Source organism: Diabrotica undecimpunctata, chromosome 4, assembly GCF_040954645.1.
Source record: "Diabrotica undecimpunctata isolate CICGRU chromosome 4, icDiaUnde3, whole genome shotgun sequence".
Classification (NCBI taxonomy): domain Eukaryota; kingdom Metazoa; phylum Arthropoda; class Insecta; order Coleoptera; family Chrysomelidae; genus Diabrotica; species Diabrotica undecimpunctata.
The window spans coordinates 51,498,466-51,525,306 of NC_092806.1; the positions used below are offsets into that span (position 1 = coordinate 51,498,466).

Below are 26,841 nucleotides of genomic sequence, written 5' to 3' on the forward strand. Positions count from 1 at the left end.
CGTGCGACTAGGATTACTCCTGTTTGTCTGCCTCTTATTCTGTTTCAGTCGTTGACTGTACATTATCTTTCCACCTTTTTGGCGGCCTTTCAACGGGTCTTCTGCTATACGGATTGTTGTTTTTGCAGATGTTCGCTAATCTATCTGGTCCCATTCGGTTTACATGTTCGTTCCAGTTTTTTTTCTTGTTGTTATCCACCTTTTAATATTTTGAATTTTGCATTGTTCGCGTATACTTCCGTTGGTTTGTCGGTCTCTTAATGATATGCCCGCTATTGACCTTAATACTTTCATTTCGATATTGTTGATTTGTTGTTTCGTCTGTCTTGTATCGGTCTTTGTCTCCACAGCATATGTTAGGATTGGTCTTACTGTTGTCTTGTATGATTTCATTTTGCTTTTCATGGTCAGATATTTGTTTCTCCATATGGTTTCTCGGAGGCAACCACTTACTCTTGCCGCTTTTGATGCTTGCCTTGTGGTCTCTGTTCTTATATCCCTGCCACTAGTGATCTCTACTCCTAGGTAATTGAATTTTATTAATAAATTCTGCAATAATAGTAAGAAATAGTATTAGGTATCATGAAACAAGCGAAACTAGATACAGGTCTACCTCGATATCAATAGAAGACTGGCATGGACAACTGATCTTATTTGCTGTTTATTGTCCACAAAACAAACCAATAAAGGAAAATGATCTACTTTAAAACACTTGTACCATACAAAATAAAAATAATCGATAATCATCATAATCACACGTGGCTGAACTGTTACTCTATCCACAGGTCAACCTACCTACTGGCCTACTGACAAGCAAAAAATACAGGATCTCATTGACTTCTGTGTCATAAAAGGCATCGCTCCTAATTACTTAAATATACAAATATCATTTGATTTGTCTTCTGATGACTCTCTCTTTTTTATAAGTGTGAACACAGGTATGTCACGTTAACAGACTTCCAACATTAACCAACAGAATGACAAATTGGAATATATTTAATAAATTTGTCTCGTGAGTCATTGAATCTGCCGCTTAAATCAACAAAGGATGTTGACGATGCAATACAACACAACTACGTCAATCCAAAAAGCTGCTCATATCCGGACTATTTAAACAATATAGCTTTCGTTACTTTAAAGAAATATAAAGTGAAATGATTTTTCAGCGTTCCTTAATTGTAAGTTGCCTACATTTGGCGCAACTCAACGAATAAATTATTATCATTTCAGATTTTAATATTTTTAATTTTTAAGTTTAATATTGAATTAATGCACAAAGTTAAATTTTCAACTTTATTGCAGAGAAAATGTTGAAAAATAGTTTTTTTTATTGTAGATAAACAATGATGAACATTTTAAAACTATTTTTAGTTCTAAACAAAAATTATTCCGTCAAAAATAAAATATTTTCCTCTTTAGTAAAAATTACATGTTTTAAAACACTTCATATACAACTAATAAAAGTTGATATCTGATGGTATATGGTATAAATCAGTATATATAACTGTTTATATGGAAAAATAAAACTGCTTTTACTATTTTCCTTATAATTTCATTATACTTTCTCACATATTAAAGCCTAGGTACAAGGATTTCAAATATTTCAAAACCAAAATTGATCAAATCGATTTATTCGTTCTCGATTTATTTAAAAAAAAATTATAAAAACATGATGATGAAAGTTGGCATACAAGTAACGATTGGTATGGGTGGGTTTTCGATAAACAGAGTGTTGAAAGTTTTTTGGGTGAAGATTCGAAACTACTGAGATTATAAAAAGCATCAAGAAGAGAAAGGAGTACTTTGGACATGTAATGAGAGGTCCCAAATATAGATTGCTATAAATTATTATCCAAGGATAAATAGCAGGCCAACGCAATCCAGGACTATGAAAGACTTCATGGATGAAAAACTTGCGAGATTAATATGGTATTGATACAAGCATGCTATTTAGGGTGTCAGTGATTAAACTTAAGATAGCTATGATGGTAAACGTTCTGAAAGGACATGATACATGAAGAAGAAGAGTGATGAAAATCTTTTTGGTTTTTCTTCATGATACCGTCAAGAAACATTCAAATTAAATTGAAGACACCAAAACATCCCTGCCGTGGGACCAAATGACAAATGTATCGTCAACATCTTAGCCAATATGTGGATTTGAGCATTGATGTGGATAGTGATCGGGTCTCGAAGTCTGCCAAAGATATTGACAATTACTGGAGATAGTGGAGAGCCCATTGGGGCACCATTTATTTGTCTGTATAATTGATTTTGAAAGATGAAATAAGTGTTGGGCATACAATATTTAATGAGAGATAAGTGGTCTTACTGGATACTGTATTTAGTTTTCAGAATGTTTAGAGTTTCGTCTACAGGAGGAAAGAGTGAAACGTTTGTAAAGAGTGAAACGATATCGAAAGTTACTAGAATATCTGACGATAAGATAGGGTATTGTTTAAGAAGCGTAAGAAACAAATTTTTGACGAAGAAAAAAGAATTTTCGACGAGAGGTTGTACAGTTTTTTCCAAGTAGGTACTTGGCCAATAGTTGTGTACGACAATTGTATGCACTGACAATGCGACGTAGAGGAATATCGGGTTTGTGAATTTTGTGTAGGCCATATGTTCTGAAAGACTTTCCACGAGGAATTAGAGATTGGTTTATAACAGAAAAAGAGGTTTTATTGATGATGCGATGATGATACGGGAAGAATTACTAGATTTCGACTTGATTGAAGTGCTTTCAGGCTTTTTTCTTGGATCGGCTAATGTTCGGAGTAGGAGGCTTTGAGTTTCTAAAAACTCAAGCGATGTCTTCTCTAGTTATGTTAGCATCTTCGGATGCTAACATAATTGGAATATGAGTTGGGGTAACAGAGTAATTAAAGCCTTTTGCTAAAGCTTGAGTGAAAATGGTCGAAATAGTAGTATCAGAAAAGTTGTGAACCACTGTAGTGGGTTTGAAAGTTTTTGGTTTTGGAATTTGTTCGGCTATTAGATGCGGTAATTTGCGTTTCTGAGTTTCAGTCTTAGATTCGAAAGTGTTTAGGGCTGTCTGTGTGTTAATAAGGTCGAAGCTGTCCCATAATATATAATATACATTGAAAGAATAAATAGATAACCAGATGTTGAAGATATTGATATTTATGATGTCTAGTTTTCGTCTAATGGAGTGAATAGCTTCACGGAGAAAAACTGGTCTTTCTAAGAATTTGTAGATAGAAGAAAAAGTATGGTGTTTGTGCTTTAGATATTCAGGAATGACTTTATATTCTCGGCAGACTATAAGGAATGTTAAATCACAAAGAAGACTATCCTTAGGCAGCAGCAGGTTGCTATATGATTTAGTGAGCTGGTAAAATTCCTATCCGTAGGGCGAATAACATGTTCCAAAAGATTTCCGCGATTAGTACAATTAAACCTTAAGCTAAGATTAATGGTATTAACGGTATAAATGAACCATCCGCAGTCCGCAGTAGCAGTAGTGCATTGATTAGTGATCAGGGTAGTAGTGTCTGAGGGCTCGGGAGACTAAGACCTCGGAGGCCCCGAAGAAGATATCAGAGAGAATGTCAAAAGCTAGACTAGGTTCAACCCTTGTTGAGTTTATTAGTCTATTATTAATTCTTGTAATGGTATTAATCTCCGCGGAAATCTTTAGAGCGCTACAGGCTTTGTAGGCCCCTGGCTTCAAAAAACTTGGTTATTATATATATATATATATATATATATATATATATATATATATATATATATATATATATATATATGTATATATTCATTGAGTGAGTGAAACATTTTCAATATTTATAGTGAACCAGGGGAGGTGACGAAGGGAAAATATAAGAAATACCCACCTTATTTACACAGATAAATAACAAATAATAAGAAAAAATAGTAGTGGAAACTTATTGTATTTAAAAAGGTACACGAGCAAAAATTACCGAACAGTTGTGGTAATAATATGGTAAAACTAATTACCTAATTCGCAAAATACATTAACGATAACCAAAAACACAACATTTTAAAAACAAATTTTACTATTTAAATCACAAAAATTTTAAAATTAAAACTAGTGAAATAACAACAAAACTATTTTGTATTATAAAATTTGATCTATTAATACACCCTAACGTCTCATTAACAATACCAGGTTTACACCGACACTCTCCATTATTACAATGTATTAGTTCTAAATGGGAGGAATCCCGAACACATTCCTCGCTGTGCGAGCACGGACCACCGAAAGTTGCAGTTCGCACACATTTTAAGTCAATGCTATGAAAACCACTATCGCATGTACAGTTATTACTGAGGCAAATGCTTCCTTGAAGACTAGCTGAGCACTGATCATTTTCAAGGCAAACGTCATTGAATCTTGTAGCAGCTGCAACAAAAACAAAAAAGTTATACGAGTAATAAAAAAGTTTATATGGGAGACAAAGGGAAAATGTAAGAGTTGGCAACTAGGTATACAGGTACAAAATACCAAATAGACCACCGAATGAAACAGGAATACGTTCTGTCACCTTTATATATTCTTTCTGCTTTAATTTCTATTCTGATCAAATTTTTAGAAAATTCCAGAAAACCAAGATTGTTGGATAAAAGTAAACTAATAAATAATTTATAAGAATTCAAGCATCTGCTGAACTGTGTCAACGAAGCAGCAAGGAACATTTGTTTGAATATAAATGTGAATAAATGCAAACTTGTAAAATTTAGTAATTTTAAAAATATTTGGGAAGTTCAACGTTGGCTCGTTCAACGTTTATTCAAGCCAAATCCCCCTTCTGCAATGATAAATCAATTTAAAGCTACAGAGAAGAATCTGGACTTTGAAAGTAGCCGCTATAAATGGGCTAAAGGCCCTAGAGATGTGAATTCACAGAAAAATGCTATGAGTACACAAAGGAACTATATTCGTGTGAAATGTATAGTTTTCCAATACTTCTAGTTCCTCAATTTCTTTATTTTGTTCACCATCAGACTGATTACTTATGTGATCGATTACGTTTTTATCGTCCGAGTCCATAATTTCGTACTCATCATCTTCGAGTTCCTGCCAAAGTGCCAATAGTTTGGCTTGTTCTTTTTCGTAATCCATTCTAGAGAAAAAAGTTTATACCTTGCGAATTAAAATTGTGTCTTCGTCACCCAGGTGGGGTCTAATCGGATTGCAGAACACTGTACTCACTTTGACGATCAACTTACAACTGAAATTGGTTCAGAATACCAAACGGCAACATGTTTTAGAAAGCTCTAGGCAACCAATAAAACATCCGGGTATTAACCATAGAATTATGCTAGTTCTAAATGTGTTGGGGGTACCATTAGACCTCACCTGGGTGACGCCGGATTAACAACCACACACAAATAATATTGGCATAATTGCTGTTTAGTCTTTACCAGACAGTACCCCAATAAGGGTTTTTATAATTTCAGCATTTAGTTTACCATGTACCTTAGGGTCTGAAGATGCATAGCAAAATTATAGTGTGCGAAACCGGTCGTTGGTGGTAGAACAAATTGATTGTAAGTCTTATTCTTATTTCTTTTTACCTATTTAATGAAAACATGTTAGGTTGTTCCTAAAGAAAAGTACTAAGGCGAATCTATGGAGCAGTGAATGACAATGGAGTGTAGAGAAGACGATACAACTTCGAACTTTATAGAATATGCAAGAAACCATATATTGTAAAACATATTAAGATAGGACGTCTGAGGTGAATAGGGCATGTAATGCGGATGGAACAAAATGACCCTGCTAGGAAAACGCTCCTTGATAGACTCATTGGTCAGAGAAAAAGAGGACGACCCAGAACAAGGTTCCTTGATAACATCGATGAAAACATAAGAAATATGGGGATACATGCATGGCGGAGGAAGGCGATGGATAGGGACGACTAGAGAAAAATTCTTGAGGAGACTAGGACCCACGCAGGGTTGTGAAGCCAGAATGATAATGAGGAATTACATTGAGAAATAACATTACTTTGTGTATTACATTGATCAGGTTGTGTCAGGCGATGGTTGTGACCAGGTTGTGACCCAATAATGGCAAACAATTGTATGTACAGAGCATTGCAATTAAAAGTTTTGCAAAAGTTAGAAATAAATATAGCAATAAAAAGTTCTAGCCTTGTTTACTAATTATTATTCATTAATTCACGTTTTTAAAGCATTATTACGTAACTAGAAAAAGGATGGGAAATGATCACTGCTATAAAATTACTTATATTATATTATATATACTCCATTATTAGAGTAGATATAATAATACTCACCCTTTAGACACCTGGTCTGGTCACGTGACAAAACAAAACCAGTAGAGCATCGACAAACTGTTTTACATTGGGTATTTTCGGTTAGAGAGCACTGGTTGTCACTATCGCACTGTTCTCCTATCTTTTTACCGTTTACACAGCTCATTCTGTCTGTTCCTGGTACTTCGTTGTCAAATTTGCAAGTACATTTTCCATATACGCAGTTACCAAATTGGTTTGAGGCTAACCAGCAATTGGGATCGCCTCTACAAAAGTCTCCTAGTACTAAAAACAAAGAATGAATTAATATCACCATTGACACCAAAAAGTTATGAAAAAAAGATATATTTATAATTTTTTTTTATTATTATAGTTAAAACTATATTAGCTTAAAAAGTTTAGACTATTTTTAAACCTTAGTAAGAAATTATAAGTACAGTAGAAAGTTAACTTAGTATTAACTATACTAAAACGAACAAGCTTATTTCGACGTACCCCATATAACGGTTTTATCTCTCAAGATGAGGATGTGTGTACGATAATGTTCCTGATGTATCGACCGGCTGTTAGACTGAGGCGTTAATACAAGCAAAAATAGAGGTGGACTATTTCAGATTATTCTAGTACATAATAACTTGTATATATAAGCTGCGCTGATATTAGTTTAGTGAGTTGGATAAGATATTATCGTACTGTAAACTTATAAATAAATATATTTACATAAATTAGAACTGCTCATTTTATTGACCAAACGCTACAGTGGTGTTACGGTGTGATATAATTTATTTATTTAAAAATAAATTCAACAGTGACTTTTAAAAAAGACTTTTGATTTTTTTAAAAGCATCGTTCGTCGGGAAAATCCGTGTAGTTTGTTAGTGATGTTCATAAGAAAGAGTATTTATAAAGTCGTGTGTGCCTGATCAAAGATGCTGCTAGTAGAACTTTCAGTAAAACAGTTGCATGAGCAACTAGAACGCGATGAAGACTCCAAGAAGATCCTTTAAAAACGACTAAAGGATGTTCTCAACAAAAATGGAGATGACCCAGTGACGTTCCAGTTTCAGTCAGTAGAAGAAGCAGTTCTATCGAAAATAAAAAATATTTCTCAAAATTTCGAAGAAATTTTTAGAAAAAATGGTGATAAATTTGGGAATGTTTAAAAAAATCGATGAAACGTCTCAAATTATTAAATAAGCAGCTAGACAAAATGATTTGAAATTCGAATATGTTTCAAGAAGGCTCGACAAAGTATGTAGTCAGAACAATGAGAAATTTGAAGAAGTTTCTAGAACATTCGATAAGGTAGAAGAGAAGATCCAACAGTTAGAGAGCATGATAACCAATACAAAAGTTCTACTACCAGCCAATGTAGTAGTTTTAGATCCTGTAGTAAAAGAAGAACCACCGAGAGATGAAACGACACATAATATGAGATTCAAATTGCCACCATTTGATGGGAAGTCTTCTTGGTCCAAATACCTTAAAAAATATGAAGCTATTGCGATAGCCAATCATTGGACAGAACAAGAAAAGGCTTTTTCCTTGAATGCTGTTTAACGAGGTGATGCTGCGGATATCCTAAGATCGATTCCTAAGGGTCAAGAAAAATGTTACCAAACCTTGTTCACTCAACTAGACAATTGTTACGACCATCTACAACAAGTCTACAAAGCACAACTAAGAAGTATAATTCAACGAACAAGTAAAAATTTATTTGCAAGAGTTTGAAGCAGATGTTGCTCGCATAGGTCTTCTGGCTTATCCGGAGACACCAGACAACATATTGGAAGAAATTTAAAAGCCACTACTATCGAGTACGAACCTCTGAAGAGAGCGACGAACAAAACGATAAGCGTCTGGAGGAAATCGTATGGAAAGTAGTTCGTAACACGATGCCGAAGAAACGCGAACCCAGATGTTAGAATGGCGGCGACGTAGGTCACATTCGCCGTGAATTGCAAGTAAATAATACAACAGTTAGAAAGCTAGAACAGATCGAACACTGGACTGGAAAAAGTCATTCAAATGTTGATGTTCAGTCAAGACGTGCATGACGGCGCATCTGGTGGACACTTTGGGATTACAAAGACTCTGCAAAAGGTACGAGAACGTTTCTATTGGGTGAACTGTAAAGATGATGTAAGAAGATGGTGCTTGAAATGTGAACTGTGTGCAACCAGTAATTGTCCAGTTGGTACAAAGAGGGCACTCATAAAACAGTACAATGTTGGTAGTCCTATAGAAAGAGTAGCATTCGACATTGCAGGTCCATTTCCAGAAACGAATGATGGAAATACAAATATCCTGGTAGCCATGAATTATTTTACGAAATGGACCGAGGCCTATGCGATACCAAATCAAGAAACTCTTACCGTTGCAGAGGCACTTATTAAAGAATTCTTCAGCCGATTTGGTGTTCCCTTGCAGATCCACTCTAACCAAGGGCGAAACTTTGAGTCAACCCTCTTCCAAAACGTTTGTAAATTGATTGGTGTTAATAAGACCAGAATGACACTCCTGCATCCTCAATCAGATAGAATGGTCGAGAGGATGAACCGAACGATGGGTAAACACCTGTCCAAAGTTGTATCAGAACATCAAGGAGATTGGGACCAGCACATTCATTTATTCCTAATGGCCTACCGCTCGGCCGTGAATGAAACTACAGGCCAGACTCCAACCTGCCTGATGTTAGGTCGCAAGTTCGTTTGCCCTGCGACCTAAAGTTTGGCTACATACCTTCCGAAGAACATGTTGCAAGCGAAGAATATGTCGACCGCCTTAAGTTAAGAATAAACAACATTAATGAACTTGCCCGACAACACATCCAGTTGGCCAGTGGCAGAATAAAAGATCAATATGATTCTCGATGCAAAAATGAAAGTTTTGAAGTAGGAGATCTTGTTTGGTTTTATAATCCACAACGTCGTCGAGGCTTCTCTCCTAAACTGCAATGGGAAGGTCCGTATGAAATTAAAAAGAGGATGAATGGCGTAATATACCGAATTAAGAGGTTACTGAAAGGTAAACCAAAAGTAGTTCAGATATCACCTTGAACCTTGCTGGCTCAAATGAAACAGAAGAAGCACGAACTCTTCAACATGAGATCAAAGATGACCGGCAACCAAGCTTTAATGAATTTATGTCAAATTATGCAAAGAGAAAGAGTGATACATTCGGCTTGACCACCGAAGTTCAGTAGGATCTTTTTAGTGTTCCGCATAACGTCTCTCTAGCCCAATGTGTTGCCAAAGACCTTGAGATGACTAAAGAAATCTTGTCGCTTTCCTCGCCTTGGAAGGCTGTTTACGCGCTGTATCTCGTAAACTAGCAATCCTACAAAAAATTGTATCAGATATTATTTTAAACAATTTAAATTGTCTACAACTTTATTTTTATTAATTTTAATCGTAAAATGAAAAAAAAAAAGTAGAACAATAACTAAAAATTTTGGAACAAATTTTCTTTTGTGCCTTTTTTTTGATAATTTTGCAATATAATGACATTGGAGCAATATAGTAGAGGGTTTTTCATAAAATAATTTTCACTAAAAATTTGTTTAATTTCATTAATTATCTGGATTTTACAGCGTTCCGAAATTACCCGGGTTCTTGAATACGCGCCATCATGTAATAAGGTGTGGAAAATGTTTTCGAGCTGTATCTTGTAAACCAGTAAGAAAATTTGTTCAAAAACTTAATTTGCTACAAATAATGTTTTATATAATTTTCTGTAGGGTTGCAAATGTACGAGATACAGCGCGAAAACCTTTGCCCCTCTTTTTCCAAGAGGGCGGACCGAGGACAATGGTGGCAACTTCACAAACTTAAACATAAACTTATACTAACCACCCTCACACATAAAAAAAAATAAAATTGCGTCCTCTCAAAAATGTAATCTCGATGTAACTTTTTAAGATCTCTATCTGAAGAACTAAAAATAGCGAAACACGTGTCATAGAATGTCAAGTTTGAAGGGATGTGAATATTCCTTTTCGCATATTATGTACACATGATGTGGGGTATTAACAAACAAATGTACTATTACAAATTAATAGTACTTAATTAACAGAACTATTCCTTCGATAACTCTGGCGAGAAAAATGGACTTTTCCTCATAAATGCAAATAATTATTAAAATTTAAATGGTTGCAATAAACAATCAAAGACAATTTATAGGTTTAGGTAAAACTAGGTAAAAACTTACCGCTGGGTCTAATTACCAGGGTTTGCACTACAAAACAACGAACGAAATCAATTCAATATGCGTGCATGGGTTCACGTGCCGGGTTGCGTCTTTTCTTTTCAACGACTGGTGCTCTTCTCTTTCAAAGGGACGCATTCCACGAGCCCGATGGCGGTACTTATAGGGATCGTAGGAATACAGGGAGGACAAATGTATTGATTAATTTATACAACCATATTTGAATTTAAACATTCTCCCCCCTTTAAAGGCCATAAGGTCTTTAAAAAACAAAACGAATTCCAAATACTATCATTACTTAAACAACTAAAACGATAATTAATACAAACAATTCCTATACAAATCTTACACAAATATTCAAAACTTAAACTACAATAAAAAAATTAAAATTAAAATGGTGGTTTCGTCGCGGTTATATTGACAAAAGCCGAACAAAACAAAATTAATAAAAACGTTGTAAAGCGGCCAAAAAAGCTTCCGAGGTCAAATCACTAGCTACTTCAAGATTTAAAGCCTTTGTAGCGCAACATACAAATAGACACAAATAGGGCTTTTGAGTTCTAACTCCCCTGTAACGAGACATGGTTATCGAAAACGGTCCACCATAATCTAATCCACAAATCGAAAAGGGTTTAATGGCACCGAGACGAAATTTAGGCAAATTACCCATAGGGGGTTGTAAGTTTTTAGGAGATTGTTTCCAACATCTAATACATTTGGACAATACCGAATTAACGGCTTGTTTAGAAGACATTATCCAAAACCTTTGACTAACCAAAAACTGAGTACTCTTAAATCCAGCATGTAAATACTTCTCATGATAATGACGAACTAGAAGAGTAGTAAGGCGAGATTTTTTTGGTAACAAAAACGGGTGTTTTGCTTCATACGATAACGAAGACTGAGATAGACGACCACCTACTCTTAAACACTGAGTACTATCATCTAAAAATACTCCCAACTTACGAAATGGTTTTGGAAAAGAATTTGATTGAAGATGTTCTTCAAAATACTTTTCTTGTGTAAATCTGACAAGAATAATCAATGAGTCTTCTAATTCTACGAAAGTCAAGGGTCCTGACCGTTTCGACCTTTTATAACGAGAGTTGTGCGCGAATCGCAACATAAAAGCCAAAATTCTTTGGATCGAGGTAAAAGACGATTTATTTTTTAACAAACAAGACAAAAAATGTTCCTCACGAGTGGAAACAAACACTAAAGCTTTCTTTATCTCTTCCAAAGAGGATTTTTCCTGCAATGAGGGAGGAACCTCTGGAAAAATTAATGGAATATTATACAAAAACGAAGGACCTGTTAACCAGTCTAATTTTGATAGAAAAGCGGCCGGTAGCATGCCTCGCGAAGGCGCATCGGCTGCATTATTTCGAGATTCGATATAATGCCAAGGATAATTTTGACTATGGGACTGGATATACGAAATGCGATTTGCGACGAAAGTTTTGAATCTCGAGTGGGAGCTTTTAATCCAGTGCAATACGATTTGAGAATCTAACCAAGCATACACATTTTGAAATATTATATGCTTCCACGACTCTAACACAAACGACATAAGTTTTACCAAATGAACAGCAGCTAACAATTCTAATCGAGGTATAGTAATCTGTTTTATAGGAGCTACTTTCTATTTGGCACACAGTAAATTAACTTGAACTAGGTTACGAATATCAATACTACGAATATAAACGACACAAGCATATCCCTTTTCACTAGCATCGGCAAATCCATGAAGCTCTAAGATGGGACATGAGGAAATATTCAAAAAACGAGGAATTTTGAACTGTGAAATAAGAGATAGTTCGCTCTTATATTGCTCCCATACACTAATTATTTCCGAAGAAGGGCGATCATCCCATTTAAGACCGGTTGCCCAAAGTTGTTGGATTAAATGTTTAATAAAAAAGGTAATAGGTGTTAAGTAACCACAAGGATCATAAATTCGAGCTAATTCGGACAAAAACGATCTTTTGGTACAAGGGACGTCTTGCAATTTGACTGAAAATTGAAAGACGTCGGACTGTGCAATCCACTTCAAACCAAGGATTTTTAATGAAGGACCATTTGCTTCTGGATCAAAATTAATGGAGTGAGGATTAATATGGGATTCAGGAAACTGCGACAACAATTTGGGTTCATTCGAACACCATTTCCGTAACTCAAAGCCTCCTAACTTTAACAAAGCGACTAATTCGTCAACTAAAGTTTGTGCTTCTTCGAGAGTCGAAGCACCAAAAACAAAATCATCAATATACGAAGCATGACGAATAAGCGAGACGGCTTTAGGAAAACGAGAGCCTTCGTCTAATGCTAATTGTTGGAGAGTTCTTAAAGCGAGATACGGCGAAGATACTATTCCAAAAGTAACAGTTAATAAACGATATTCCCGAATTTCCTCAGCGCTAGAAAATCTCCATAACACGCGTTGATAATCCGTGTGTTCAGGAGCGACTAAAATATTACGATACATCTGACGAATGTCCGCACACAGCGCAAAACGATTAAGTCTAAAATTCAACAACAGCGAGACTATGTTCTGTTGCAGCTTAGGACCGACCAGTAAATAGTCGTTTAAAGATTTACCGCGACTGGGACTTTTCTGAGACGCATTATATACAACTCGAATTTTACTTGAAACACTATCTGGTTTCACAACGCAATGATGTGGAATATAATACTTTCCCATTTTCTTTTCGGCATTAGGGACTAACTGCATATGACCTAAATCAAGATACTCCTGCATATGAAAAGAATATTCTTTTTTCAAACTTGGTTGACAAGATAAGCGTCGTTCTAATGATAGCAATCTATTTAAAGCAATATCATAGGTATCTTGCAAACAAGGCGGCGATTCACGAAAAGGCAAAGACACAACATATTTACCCGAGACGTCCCGATTATGCGTTTCCAGATAAATGTTCTCACACAGAACGTCTACTGGTTCTGAAACTGGCTTTTCCGGTACGTTTTCCAGTTCCCAAAATTTCGTTAACGAAGAATCTAGTGGGTCTTCAATATTTGAAAGACAAACAAGCGAAGTCGACGAAAGGTTAGGTGTGCTAGTAGGTCCTAACAAAATATAACCAAAAACGGTATTTAGGGCATTTGGTTGTCCCGCTTTACCTTCAATTTTACCTTCTAACAACACCTTCGAAAATATGCTACAACCAATTAACAAATCTATAGATTGACTACAGTTAAATTCGGGATCGGCTAACTTTAAATTTTTAATATAATTCCACGTCGATATGTCAATTTTGGTGCTCGGCAAATCCGAGCAAACCCGATCTGTAATAATAGCCTCCAAGTGAAACACCGGTGACTCCTGATGACGAGGTTGGATAGAAAAACTTATTTGACCTTGATTCAGTTTCGTTTGCATCGAATTGAGTCCGTTAACTTCAAATGAACAAGGAGTTTTAGGCCAGCCTAATCTACTGGCAGCTTTGCGACTAATGAACGAACTCATTGAACCTGAATCTAGAAGACATCTCAAGGGCTGTTTACACCCCTTACTATCAATCGCGTGAACTAAAACAGTACCGAGCAAGATTTCCTTTTTTGTTTCGTTTTTCTTCCCTACAAAACTAGCAGCACAATGTGATATTTCAGGCGAATTTTGTTCGACTCCCGATGCCCCTGAATTATTAGTATTTTCTGTGGACGACTGACTATTGCAACGATGTCTATCAAAGTGCAACAAACTATTATGAAGGTGACTATTACATTTACTACATTTAAAGGCCTTTGGACACGACTTGACAGAATGATTAGCCTGATTAAGACACCTAAAACACGAGGAAGATTCTTTACAAAATTGGTATCTTTCTTTTGGAGATTTTTTCAAAAATAACGAGCATTGGTTTAGAAAATGACTTTGTTTACATAAAGCACAACATATTGACGACGAATTTGTAACAAAGGATGAACTACTATTATGCCTTGACACATTAGAATGTTTATAATTACACTTTGGCTCCATATAAGTTGGGGCCTGCGATGATTTCTTAGATTCACTTACGCTACTATTCAAATTATCGTAAGCAATGTACTGAGTTTCAATAAACTCTACCAATTTTTGAAATGACGGGATTTTATTCGATTTATTTTCTAACTCAAATAACTTTACTGAATCCGCGTCTAATTTCGACAAAAGTAAATTAAACATAATAAAATCCCAATGTTCTGTCGGAAGACCTAATGTTTTCAATGCGGCTAAATTTTCTAAAAACGTATCTACTAATTTAGCCAGATTTTTCGAATTAACTACCGATATTTTCTGTACGCCCAAGATCGCATCCCAATGCGCGGTCGCACAACGACGAACATTTGTGTAGCGTTTAACAATTAGATCGTAAGCAATTTGATAATTATCGCTATTTATTGACAAATTACGAATCAAACTAAGTGGAGTCCCTTCTAAACATCCTTTCAAATACTTAAACTTTTCTACGTCTGCTAGGCCTGCGTTATTATGTACAACCGAATTATATAAGTCTAAAAACGAACTAAACTCCTTAAAATCACCCTTAAATTTAGGCAGCTCTATTTTAGGCAAGCGAATATTTGATTGTGGAACTACTACCGATCTAAATGGTTCTGGAGTTTCAAATTGTGGCTCAAATAATTCCGCACTAAATAGTTTTATTTTATAAAATTGTTCCAAAAATAATTCCCGAACATTTTCTTCAACCCTCGTATCCGCGTCTGGTACAGAAAGAATATTACTAATAATATTAGTGTGATGTTTTAAGAACTCTTCGCGAATCGAATCTAATTCTTCCAGTCTAATTTTAAATAAAGGGCGAATAGAAACGTCTGAAAGGGCCTTAAAACCTAAATCGAAAATTAACTGAATATCATTTAAAGCAGTTTTTCTTAAAAATTTGAGCTTCCTATTCTTTTCTTCAAGTTTTTCCATTTTAAATTTTTAACAAGTTCCAATAATATTTATACAAACGAAAATGTACAAAAATGTGGTCTAAAACCCCGAAATTACCGATTTGTAATTCGATACTTTATTAAAACGACGATAATTCCCTTCTAAAAAGTCCCATATGGTCGACTTTACAAAAAGGTCATAAATTATTCTCGAGCTACGACAAGAGACGCAAACTTAAGATAAGAACCCTCAAAACGATAAAAAATACGACGAGACGAAACCAACCATTCAAATTTAAATATAACAAAAAATATTTTTTCAATAAATGAGTTCAAATCCGGCTAGATAGGCCAATGTGGGGTATTAACAAACAAATGTACTATTACAAATTAATAGTACTTAATTAACAGAACTATTCCTTCGATAACTCTGGCGAGAAAAATGGACTTTTCCTCATAAATGCAAATAATTATTAAAATTTAAATGGTTGCAATAAACAATCAAAGACAATTTATAGGTTTAGGTAAAACTAGGTAAAAACTTACCGCTGGGTCTAATTACCAGGGTTTGCACTACAAAACAACGAACGAAATCAATTCAATATGCGTGCATGGGTTCACGTGCCGGGTTGCGTCTTTTCTTTTCAACGACTGGTGCTCTTCTCTTTCAAAGGGACGCATTCCACGAGCCCGATGGCGGTACTTATAGGGATCGTAGGAATACAGGGAGGACAAATGTATTGATTAATTTATACAACCATATTTGAATTTAAACACATGATTTTATTCTTTATTTAAAGTAGAAAGTTGCAAATTATTTTTACATGGCGGTGCGATCTTAGATATTTAATGAAAAATATCAGGTGCCATCTAGTGCCCTTTGGAGAAATGGGGAAAGATAATGTCATTGTAAAACGACCAGATAGTTCGTTTATTACTAAAACTTTATTATTAAAACTACTATAAACTGACAGAAAATTAATTTAGTTATTTAACTAAGTCATATATAAAATTAAATATTAAGTAAAAAAAAGTACTTACACACTGAGACATAACATCTTCCGTCTTTATAAAGGTGAGCTCCGTTTTTACAGCGACACGCCGAATTTGCACATTCTGAGTTTTCACTTAATACAATTTGACACTGCATATTTTTTTCACATTTTTCTCCTAATCCGGCGGCTAAAAATAATTTTGTATCTGTTAGAAGTAAAAATGCTGTAAGACATAAAAATATTTTCAATAAACAATAACCTGATAACGGGTATCATTAAATATATCTTAGATTATAACCTTCATTCTCAGTTCCCCTCTGAACATAGCTTCCCCCTAATGTTTTGTAGATGTTGACTACTTGTATTTCGTGTTTCTATTTTTATGAACCTTACTTTATTTATCTTATTTGGTCTTCATTTTAATCAACACCTATAAAACAAAAGCAGTGGTAGTAAGCAAATGTTTAAATCTACAAGCTAACATTCATATTTATACCACCCCCATAGCAGACGTGAATTAATTTAAATACCAAAGCTTTCGTTTCATTGGACGTAACGATGACATTGTCATTTATAATTGCGTCCTTTGGCAACAGTGAGCTATGGATGTAGTCTTCATTACTATTTCTTATTTTTCCAGTATTGATTAGTTTTTGTTATAGCAGTTTTTTAACCAAGTTGAGTCTTGTAAAGTACTTATCGCATGTAATATTTCTGCCACTGTTGACAATCTCTGTTACAAAACTTGTAACAACTCTTCTACCTTGTTTGACTCCACAAGATTCGTCTATTTTATCGTAATTCCCAATTCGTCTTTACCCTAATATATTTCAGTTTTCCAAACATAACTAAGTCATTTTTTCCTGTGCTTTTCAGGTTTCGATGGAATGTATTTTTGATTTTCACAAGACCTCGGAACGTGACCAATTGCTCATTGAGGTTCAAGGCCCTTTCAGGAATATAAGCTTCTCTGAAATAAGGCTTCTAGATCTCGAAACAGTCAGGCCAGGTTCCTGTTTGTCAGCTTATCTATTCTTTCTCCTATATTCTGCGTCGATGACAGAAACTAAAAAAAGGAAAGCTGTAATTATTTGAAACAAAAGTCCCGAGGAAGATATTTGCACCTATTAATGAAAACGGAGTATGGAGATCCAGGTCTAACCATGAACTCTACTACTGTTTAAAGAGACACCGATTTCATAATTCGTTAGTCTTCAGGAACTTCGATGGGCTGGTCATGCAGCGAGAATTGAGACCGAAAGATTGCCGAAAAAAGCCCTAGATAGTAAAATGTAGGGCGCAAGTTATAGTACAATGACCGCTAGAATCCAGTATATTCGATTACGCGAATTTAATAAGTTACTGCCTATCAGCACCGAACATGATGTAACCTTGCAATATCAATTGCGACATACTAAAACATCATCAAATTCAACAAGTCAACAACTTATTATAATTTAAACATTCTAAACCCACTTTTTTCAGTCTGAATATTATATTTTAAATTGTAACTAAAAGCTTTGCTAGCGTAAATAAAAGTTTATTTTGAGTGTTTATGCTTTTTAAAAAAGTGTTTTCCAAAAAAAACATTCATAATTTGAAAGATCAAAAGGAAGGCTACGGAAAAGGTGGGAAAATGAAGTGGCAGCGGACGCGCAAAATTTGCTAGATGTAAGAAGCTGGAGAAAATCGACGCGGGGCCGGCAAGGTTGAAGGCATAGTTTGGAGTCGACCAAAGCTTCTCTACTTATGATTATATTGATAAAAAATCGGTCGATCATCACGATAGTTATATGATGCATAATTTTTGCACCCATTTATCTCAATAAATTGAATTTCCTTTTTTTTTAAAAAGGTCCTTCAGATTGTTTTAGAATATTTTGACTTCTCAGTCTACCCCTAGAAACTGAAGTAGGCAATGAACTCCAAATTTATTCGTAATTTTGAATATGTTGCCTGTGTTAGTCCATTTCAAATAGGTACAAAAAATAAGAATAAGACTTACTGACAATCTATTTAATTCTACCACCAACGACCGGTTTCGCATACTACAATTTGCTATGCATCTACAATACCTACTTCCTATTTTATTTGTTAGTATCTCTCCCCTCAAGAACTTCCCCTCTAATTGTTAAATAGTTACAATAAAACCGATGATCAGCCATCACCGGCTAACAAGGATAGTTTGAACTATGTTTTCTAAATCACTAAATAAAAATTTTTTTACCGGCATGTCTTCTTCTTGATGTGCCTATCCATTACGAATGTTGGCGATCATCATGGCAATCTTTATCTTATCTGCAGTAGCGCAGAAAAGCTGATGAAAAAGATGTTGTATTGAACCAGATTCTGAGGTTTCTTAACCAAGATGTTCTAATGTTCTAAATATTTTTCCTTGCAGGATGGCTTGAAGGAGAGCATATCTGGATTCATTTCGCATAATATGTCCAAAGAACTGTAACTTTCGAGATTTGATGGTGGTCAGTACCTCTCGGTTATTATTCATTCTTCTGAGGACCTCCTGATCTGTGACTCGGTCAGTCCACGGGATCTTAAGCATTTTCCGATATAGCCACATCTCAAATGCTTCCAGTTTTCTGCACATATCTTCGTTCAAGGTCCACGATTCAACACCATAAAAAAAACAGAGAAGATGTAGCATCGCAGCATTCTTACTTTTATATCAAGAGAGAGGATGTGACTCTTGAAGAAGGCCCCCATCCGATTGAAGGTGGATCTACCTTTCCGATGCGTGCTCCAATCTCCTGGTTGTTGGTCCATTCTTCATTCATTATGGTTACCGGCATGTAAGTAGTATTTATTGGTTATTGACTACTTTAATTTCATTTTACTAGATTATTTTGTGTCTAGAAAATAATATCACAATAGACAACTGTACTATCGAACGAGTGGATGCCTTTATATATCTCGGCACAGAAATCAATCAGAAGAACTCCGTAAGTAGCGAAATTATTGCACGTATTTCCAGCGGGAATCGTACATACTATGCTAATAAAAGATTGATGACATCGAAATTATTAGACAAAAGAACCAAAATGACTATCTACAGAACACTGATTAGACCCGTAGTAACCTATGGATGTGAAACTTGGGTAATGAAGAAAAAAGATGAAGCCCAACTCAGGACATTCGAGAGAAAAATACTGAGGAAAGTATATGGCCCGGTACAAGAGGAAGATGGCACATGGAAAATCAGGAGAAACGACGAGGTTAATGAGTTAAATGAAGGTTATGACATTGTAAGATTTGTGAAAAGTCAAAGACTGTCATGGCTGGGACATGTGCAGAGACAAAACGAAGCAAAAACAACAAAGAAAATGTTACAATGGAAGCCCATAGGAAGGCGAAAAAAAGGAAGGCCCAGAATGAGATAGTTGGATGACGTGGAAGACGACCTGAAAACAATGAACATAAGACAATGGAGAAGAAGGGCACAAGAGAGATCTGAATGGAAGGACATAGCCAGACAGGCAAAGGGTTATGTCCTTATGTTAAATCCAGGGTTATGATGCCAAAAGAAGAAGAAGATTATTTTGTGTCACCTAATTTTACTTTGTCTACTTTAATCAATTTAAGTCATATTTAATAATCACGGACATATAATATTGGCATAATTGCTGTATTTCTTTACCAGACAGCACCCTAATGCGGGTTTTTGTAATTTCAGCATTTAATTTATCATGTACCGTAAGACCTGAAGATGCATAGCAAATTGCAGTATGCGAGACCGGTCGTTGGTGGTAGAATTAAATAGATTGTGAGTAAGTCTTATTCTTATTTCTTTTACATATTATTCTTTTTTTTTGTAAACCATTATGTTACCTCTAAAGTAAGAGGTAAGTTAGTGAAACTGGGCGGATTCAATTCGATATTCATCGTCTTCTGATCGCTTACTTCACTTATATCAAGGAACAATTTTCAAGTTTATGTTGATCCTTTTCGACGTTCATGTGATTGGCGATGTCACTAAGATCACCCACCTCACTAAAACTATCTTCTTGTAAAATACGCTAAAGCTCAGCCACAGTTTAATGCTTAAAATAATTGTTTAGCAATATACTGTGGCTTAGCTATGCTTAAAGGTTTTTACGATCCATAAAGCTGCGTTGACATTATTTCGAACTCTAATTCGAGTTAAACTGGCATACGAGTTTTAACGAATGTAAACAGCTGAGTTGCTGGAATGCTAGTAAACGAATTCGTACACGCACGCCAGTAAGAAAAACCGACGTGTTGGTTAGTTGCTCGAATGCGAGTACAAGGTTTCGTAAGTATAACCAGCATTCATAACCTAAAAATATTGTACAAACAGTATGTCGCGTTTTACTGAAGATGATAATGTAAAATTTGTTGAATTATATAGCACTTATCCATGTTTGTGGAATACAACATTAAAAACATATAAAGATAGAGATGCTCGTGACGTCGCATTAAAAGAAATGGGAGACAAATTCAGAACCACAAAAGATGTGACCAATAAAATAAAAATCTTCGTTCTACGTATTACCAAGAACTTGAAAAAATAGAATCATCTAAAAGATCTGGTATGGCAGGAGATGAAGTTTATAAAACGAAAGTGCCGTGGTTTATTATTTTACACAATTGTCTTCATCTTTTTGTGCGGTCAAGACCAACGGAATCAAATTTAGAAATAGTAAATAATATTTTAAATATTATTTATTTATAACTGAATCGCTAACAATATTTTATGCTATTTTATCATTTGGTTCTGCCACGGGATAGCCCCATTTCCATTAAAATATGCACAGTAATTTTCACGTACTTGTATAGCTTTATTTGAAGGACAGGAAGGACGTAAACTTGTTATGTCACGTAGACCTTGATTAACATCATTTCGCCAGCTCCCTTGTGTTGTAGTAAAATTCTCCAGATTTTCTTGGTCAACCAATTTGGAAAGAATACAGTTTTTCGACGTTTTACGAAGCCAGTTGTGTAAGACGCAAGTAGCTTTCACCAACTTAGTTGCTTTTACTAATGTCAAGTGAATAGGTTTCCTGTAAACACAGGAAAACTGTAAAATTACATATTTTCTGTTCTAAAGTTAAATTTCTTCTGCTATATGGTTTCACAATATATGAAAAAAGAGGGAAAGCTTCGTCCGCAACAAATACAGTACCTTCTGGAAGCGACAATAAATCGTTTTCGATGACATGCTTCAAGGAACTATTGCTAAATACGCCACCATCAGATGCTCTTTCTTTTGACCCCATATCAATATAATGGAAGCAATAATCATGATCAATTTCAGCTAACAATATTATACTAAAGTGGTTTTTATAATTGAAATAATCAGATTCACTATTTGGTGGAGCTTGTATATCTATATGTTTGCCGTCTATGGCACCTACACATCTTGGAAAATTCCATCTTGTATTAAAACCATGTTCTATAACTCGCCATTCTTCCTCAGTGTTTGGAATATAAAAAAACTTTAGAATGGTCTTTCTTTCTTTGCAGAATAGTCCACGTCAAAATAAACAGGAAGAATGTCAAATAGAATCTCAAATTCAAAATGATAATACTGAAACATCTCAAGCCACTGAAAATTGTGATCAACTTAGCGAAGATACCCAACAAAAACCGCCTGAAAAGACTCCATCATCTACTGCTATGGCAAAACCAACATCATCTGCTGCTATGCCAAAACAGATATCGGGAGGCTATAAACGAAAAATGTCGGCAATCACTCAAGTATTGGATAAACTCGACTATATTTCGACCAGAACAAAAACGGCACCTACTAAGGACAGATTTGATATATTTGGTGAATATGTGACAGCTACGCTTAAAAAATTACCATCTTCGATGGCAGTAGAAGCCGAAATGAATATTCATCACGTATTACATAAAATAAAAGTACAAGCACTTCAACCTCCACCAAGTACACATCCCGTGTACATCAACCTGGAAACGTCAACATTGGGAAGTTCGTCATTAAGACTTTTAAATTACAATCAAAGCGACATTTCAGATATTTCTAGAAGTGATTCTAGCTTACATGAATTCCTATTATTTGACAAACAGCAGAATTAAATATTTGTTAACAATAAAAGCATTTGCTAACACAGTTCTCAATAATGTTTTTCAATTAAAATGTATAAATTAAAGAAACAGGTAGAAAATTCCAAGTAACATTTGAAAGTTTTCAAACAAACTGTTATTACCAGGAATATTTACTAAATCTTTAAAGGGGTCTAAAATTTTAAAATGGCCAAAAAGGTCCGGCCGTCGTTAATTGTAATTTTCTATTTTTTGTGAAAAGTAAAAACAGGTATTCGTAAAGAGATATTGGACATTGTGAAAAGGTCCTAAGGTATAAGGTAGAAGATAAGATATAAGGTATTATTTGAAATAGATTTCTTCAGTAATTAAAAAAAATTAAGTACCGAATTCTAAGATCGAGCTCAATCGATTCCGTCTATCCGCAGAGTGTTATACTCCGCTAAAACATCATTGTCGTAATTTGACTAAATGCTAAGCAAACTTGAATTGCGAATTTAAGAATTATTTTGATATAAAGCTTTACTGTTTATACTACTTACGTCCCAAACAAGAGAAATATGTTTTATTTCTGCTAACCATCTCGAAATTTTCTTTGCATCTACAGTATCCATCTTTGTCTGCATCGTTACCGTAACAAAAGGCGTGGTCGCTAGTTTTAGCACAATCTGCATCGACTCTGCATTTTGTATAACTATCTGAAATAGACAAATAGTTTATTGAAACTAACATTAGATTTGAAAATGCGTAAAGTTAATATAAAATATTATTAATAGGATATTGAGATACTTCTATCATATCAGTAGATACTAATATTAATAAATGCAACAGATACTACAATAGATCCAATAATTATATATGAAATACAATTGAATCGATCATTTCAAAAAATGTGTAAAACTTTTTGAGCGGAATTGACTTCTCTAAGATAAACTCACGTTTTGTGCAAAAACAACACCAGTCTGTACAGAATCTGTCGAAATACTCTACAACGAAAATTGAAGGTCTGCGCAAAAACAATACACATAAATACAAAAGGAATGTTGTACGTAATGCCAAAGTTAAGGGTTTACAACATACTAACTATAAAGAAAATAATGTACCCGCTAGAGCTAAAGGACCTAAATGCAAGAAAGTAATAATTTATGCTGTTATATAGGTTTAACAAAGGTTTTTTTATTGCCGTTTATATTAACAATAGGTAAATTTTTATAGTTTTCATAATTATTAATATTTCATTAAGAAAACCATATTTTTTCCCGCAGTTCTATTACACAAACTTAGTAATGTAATATTGTCATTAAGGTTCCTGTTCTGAAAATTTTAAAAATATAACCTTAGTGTAAGTTCAATGAACACTTGTTCCAAGTATAAAAATCGGCGTTTTTTGTAATATTAATAGCTATACACAGGAATTACTAGCAACAAACACATTTTGTATTCTAGTGTGCCAGAAATTTTACCATCCTTTAAAAATTGTTTTTTTTAGATGCAGAGCAAAATGTTTTCAAACATATTCTGAAGAAGAATTGGCTTTTTGTGTTAACACACTAAACAACTTTTCCACCTAAAAGGAGTAAGATATATTATTGCACCAAAATATCAAAAAGGCGTCAGTTCAGAGATACCCCGCTCGAAAAGAAGGAGCAGTGTTAAAAGAATTTCAATTCACCTATCATGTTCCAAACCAAAACAAGACCGAAAAGTCTGTAAAAAGGAAAATCCACAAGAAAATTAAATTCCTGCAGCTGGCTGTATACCATGTATCACAAAAAGAGGTTTAATTCTTTGTAAGTAGGTATATTTAAAAAATCCTTAGAAGGGCTACATTAAAATAACAAACGTTTTCGGAATAATAATTCCATCATCAGGTTAAAAGCAGGTTAACATGCCTGAGCCACCAAAATATTAGGGTAGAACCCTTTACATAAGTTAAAGTTACCCAAAAATGTACATATTGTTGTTAAAAGTGAAGGATGTTTAAGATTATATTAGATTTGACTTCAGGCAACATATAACCATGTCTCACGTGAGTATCAGCGTCCGGAGGGCAGACCTCTTCAAACGGACTTCAGCTGGCAACCTCCGAACGCTGGTACTCACGTGAGACATGGTTATATGTTGCCTGAAGTTAAATCTGATATAATCTTAAACACCCTTCATTTTTAACAACAATATGTACATTTTTTGGTAACTTTAACTTATGTAAAGGGTTTTACCCTAATATTTTGGTGGCTCCTGCATGTTAACCTGCTTTTAACCTGATGATGGAAGTATTATTTTGAAAACGTTTATTTTAATGTAGTCCTTCTAAGGGTTTTTTAAATATACTTACTTACAAAGAATTAAACCTATTTCTGTAAAAAGGCTTTTACTTCAATTTATGGGATATCAGGAGGTCGTGTAAGACGAATTTGCAGCTTGCTTCTTAAGTCTTTGACCCCCGTGATTGCCCAGGGCAACACTCGAAATGGAATACCAAATCCCCTGAAGTTCATAAGCTTATTTATGATTTTATTTTGTGATTTCCCAGAAAACAGACACACCATGCAAGTAAAAAAATGGAGTACATTGATGCACGGCTAGATGTCAAAACCATGCAGTCTTTTTAAAGAAAAACATCCAAATGTGGATGTTAAGTATAAATACTATGCAAAATATTATAAAAAACAGTTTTCTTTGCGTTTTGGTAGATCCCAAATTGTTACCTGTAGTATGTGCGAAGAATTGTTTACAAAAATCAAGAGCCAGTCCCTAGGGGCACATGGCAAACGTACCGCAGAAGCCGAACTAGCCACTCATAAAAGAAAGCCCAAGAAATTTCACCAGATAACTTTTGTGAGAGATATTTGTGAAAATCGAGAGAGCTCAGTTCGATTTTATGCAAAATATTCCTCTGCCCATTATACCGATACAAGAGATATTTTATTTGTGTCAACTATGGGTGAACTGCTTCGGTATAAAAAATGTTAAAACCAAGGAATCTATGTTGTACGTTTATCATGAAGGCCAATCCAATAAAGGGGATAATAAAGTTTGTTCCATGTTATCCCATTATTTTGAAACTTTTTTACCGGACAACGTACAAGTATTTTTGTTTAGCAATAACTGTCCTGGATAAAATAAGAACTATACACTATACGATGATCCGGTTTTTGCTCTTATTGGCAGATACAGGCAGATTTGCCAAAATAATCCATTACTTTTCAATTAGAGGACAATTAGAGGACATAGAGGACACAAGCTTGGCTGAAATACATGTCAACTAAAACACAAGAAGTATACCATAATTACAAGACAATAAGAAATGAAACACATGCACTTATAAGAAAAATAAATGAATAAACATGATTTTTATGGTCTGCAAAAGGAAATATGGCGCTTTATAGGAGGTCAAACAACGAAGGTAATGGAACTAATAGAACCAAAACATATAGAAAAGGATACATGGATTGACTACCTAAAACGACGGTAGAACCGAAAACACCAGAAATTACCACAAATGAAGAACTTCCCAGTAAGCACAAGTACGTACATAAGACAAACTAAGTACGTACTGATGGGACATAAAGTATGTACAATGTACGTACTTTACTGTACGAAGTACGTACTTAATACGTACATTTTCCAATTTATGGTACATACCTAGTACGTACTGAAAATACGTACCTAGTACATACTATATATACATATTGTGTACATACTATACACACTTATGATGATTTATGTAAATAAAAGTAAATATAGGTGAATATATCTTTATTATTCATATTTCAAGTACAAAAACATGCAAAACTTATAAATCTTAAAGTTTACCAAATGGTTTTGTTTTAAATATACTTCCTCGCCCACAAAATACATTTTTCAGTATGACTATATAAGTTAAAAAATACTCGACTGAATAAGATAACAGGAAACCACACTATAAGCACCAACACCAAAAATAAGTAAAAAAATCTAAATGAAACTGTCTTGCAATGAATTATCACATCAAAACTGTACTCGAGGTAGAAAATTCCTAACCAAACAAATTAGGTTAGAATCCACAAGGAATCTACGTTCCTGTATTTGGTTGTATACCATATATTAAAAAATTTATTAAAATCCTTTGTAAAGGGTATATATTTAAAAACCCAAACGGGCTGTGTTAGACAGAACGTTTTCGGAATACATCATTTCATCATCGGTGTCCTAGAAAATATGTAACCACTTAATTAAAAAGAACATGAAGTTAAAATTTTGACCAAGGTTAAAGAAAAGTGTGGTTAATACTTACTAGGAGTACATGAATGTAGCCACTAAATATATGGGTAAAAACCCGTTAACAAATAATTAGTTACATTTGTTAGACATTATATCTTATAAATACTTATGATGTTAAAGTTACCGTTGGATTAGGTAACATGGCGACATATGACTCCACATAGAGTTAG

General features: G+C 34.6%; 1 protein-coding gene across 3 annotated transcripts in view; it reads right to left on the reverse strand.

Annotated features, from left to right (window-relative positions):
• Positions 1-3,898: 3,898 nt before the first annotated feature.
• The window catches only part of LOC140439508 (prion-like-(Q/N-rich) domain-bearing protein 25), a 34,957-nt gene continuing 12,014 nt past the window's right edge, over positions 3,899-26,841 (reverse strand). For 2 of the 3 annotated variants that reach the window (XM_072529471.1, XM_072529470.1), the window contains exons 2-5: positions 22,951-23,106; positions 16,413-16,553; positions 6,291-6,554; positions 3,899-4,390 (exon numbers count right to left, since the gene is read on the reverse strand). In XM_072529471.1, the coding sequence (XP_072385572.1) occupies positions 4,053-4,390; positions 6,291-6,554; positions 16,413-16,553; positions 22,951-23,106 (899 nt within the window). In that variant the 3' untranslated portion in view covers positions 3,899-4,052. The remainder of the gene's footprint in view (positions 4,391-6,290; positions 6,555-16,412; positions 16,554-22,950; positions 23,107-26,841) is intronic. The other variant, XM_072529472.1, reaches the window with a different exon arrangement.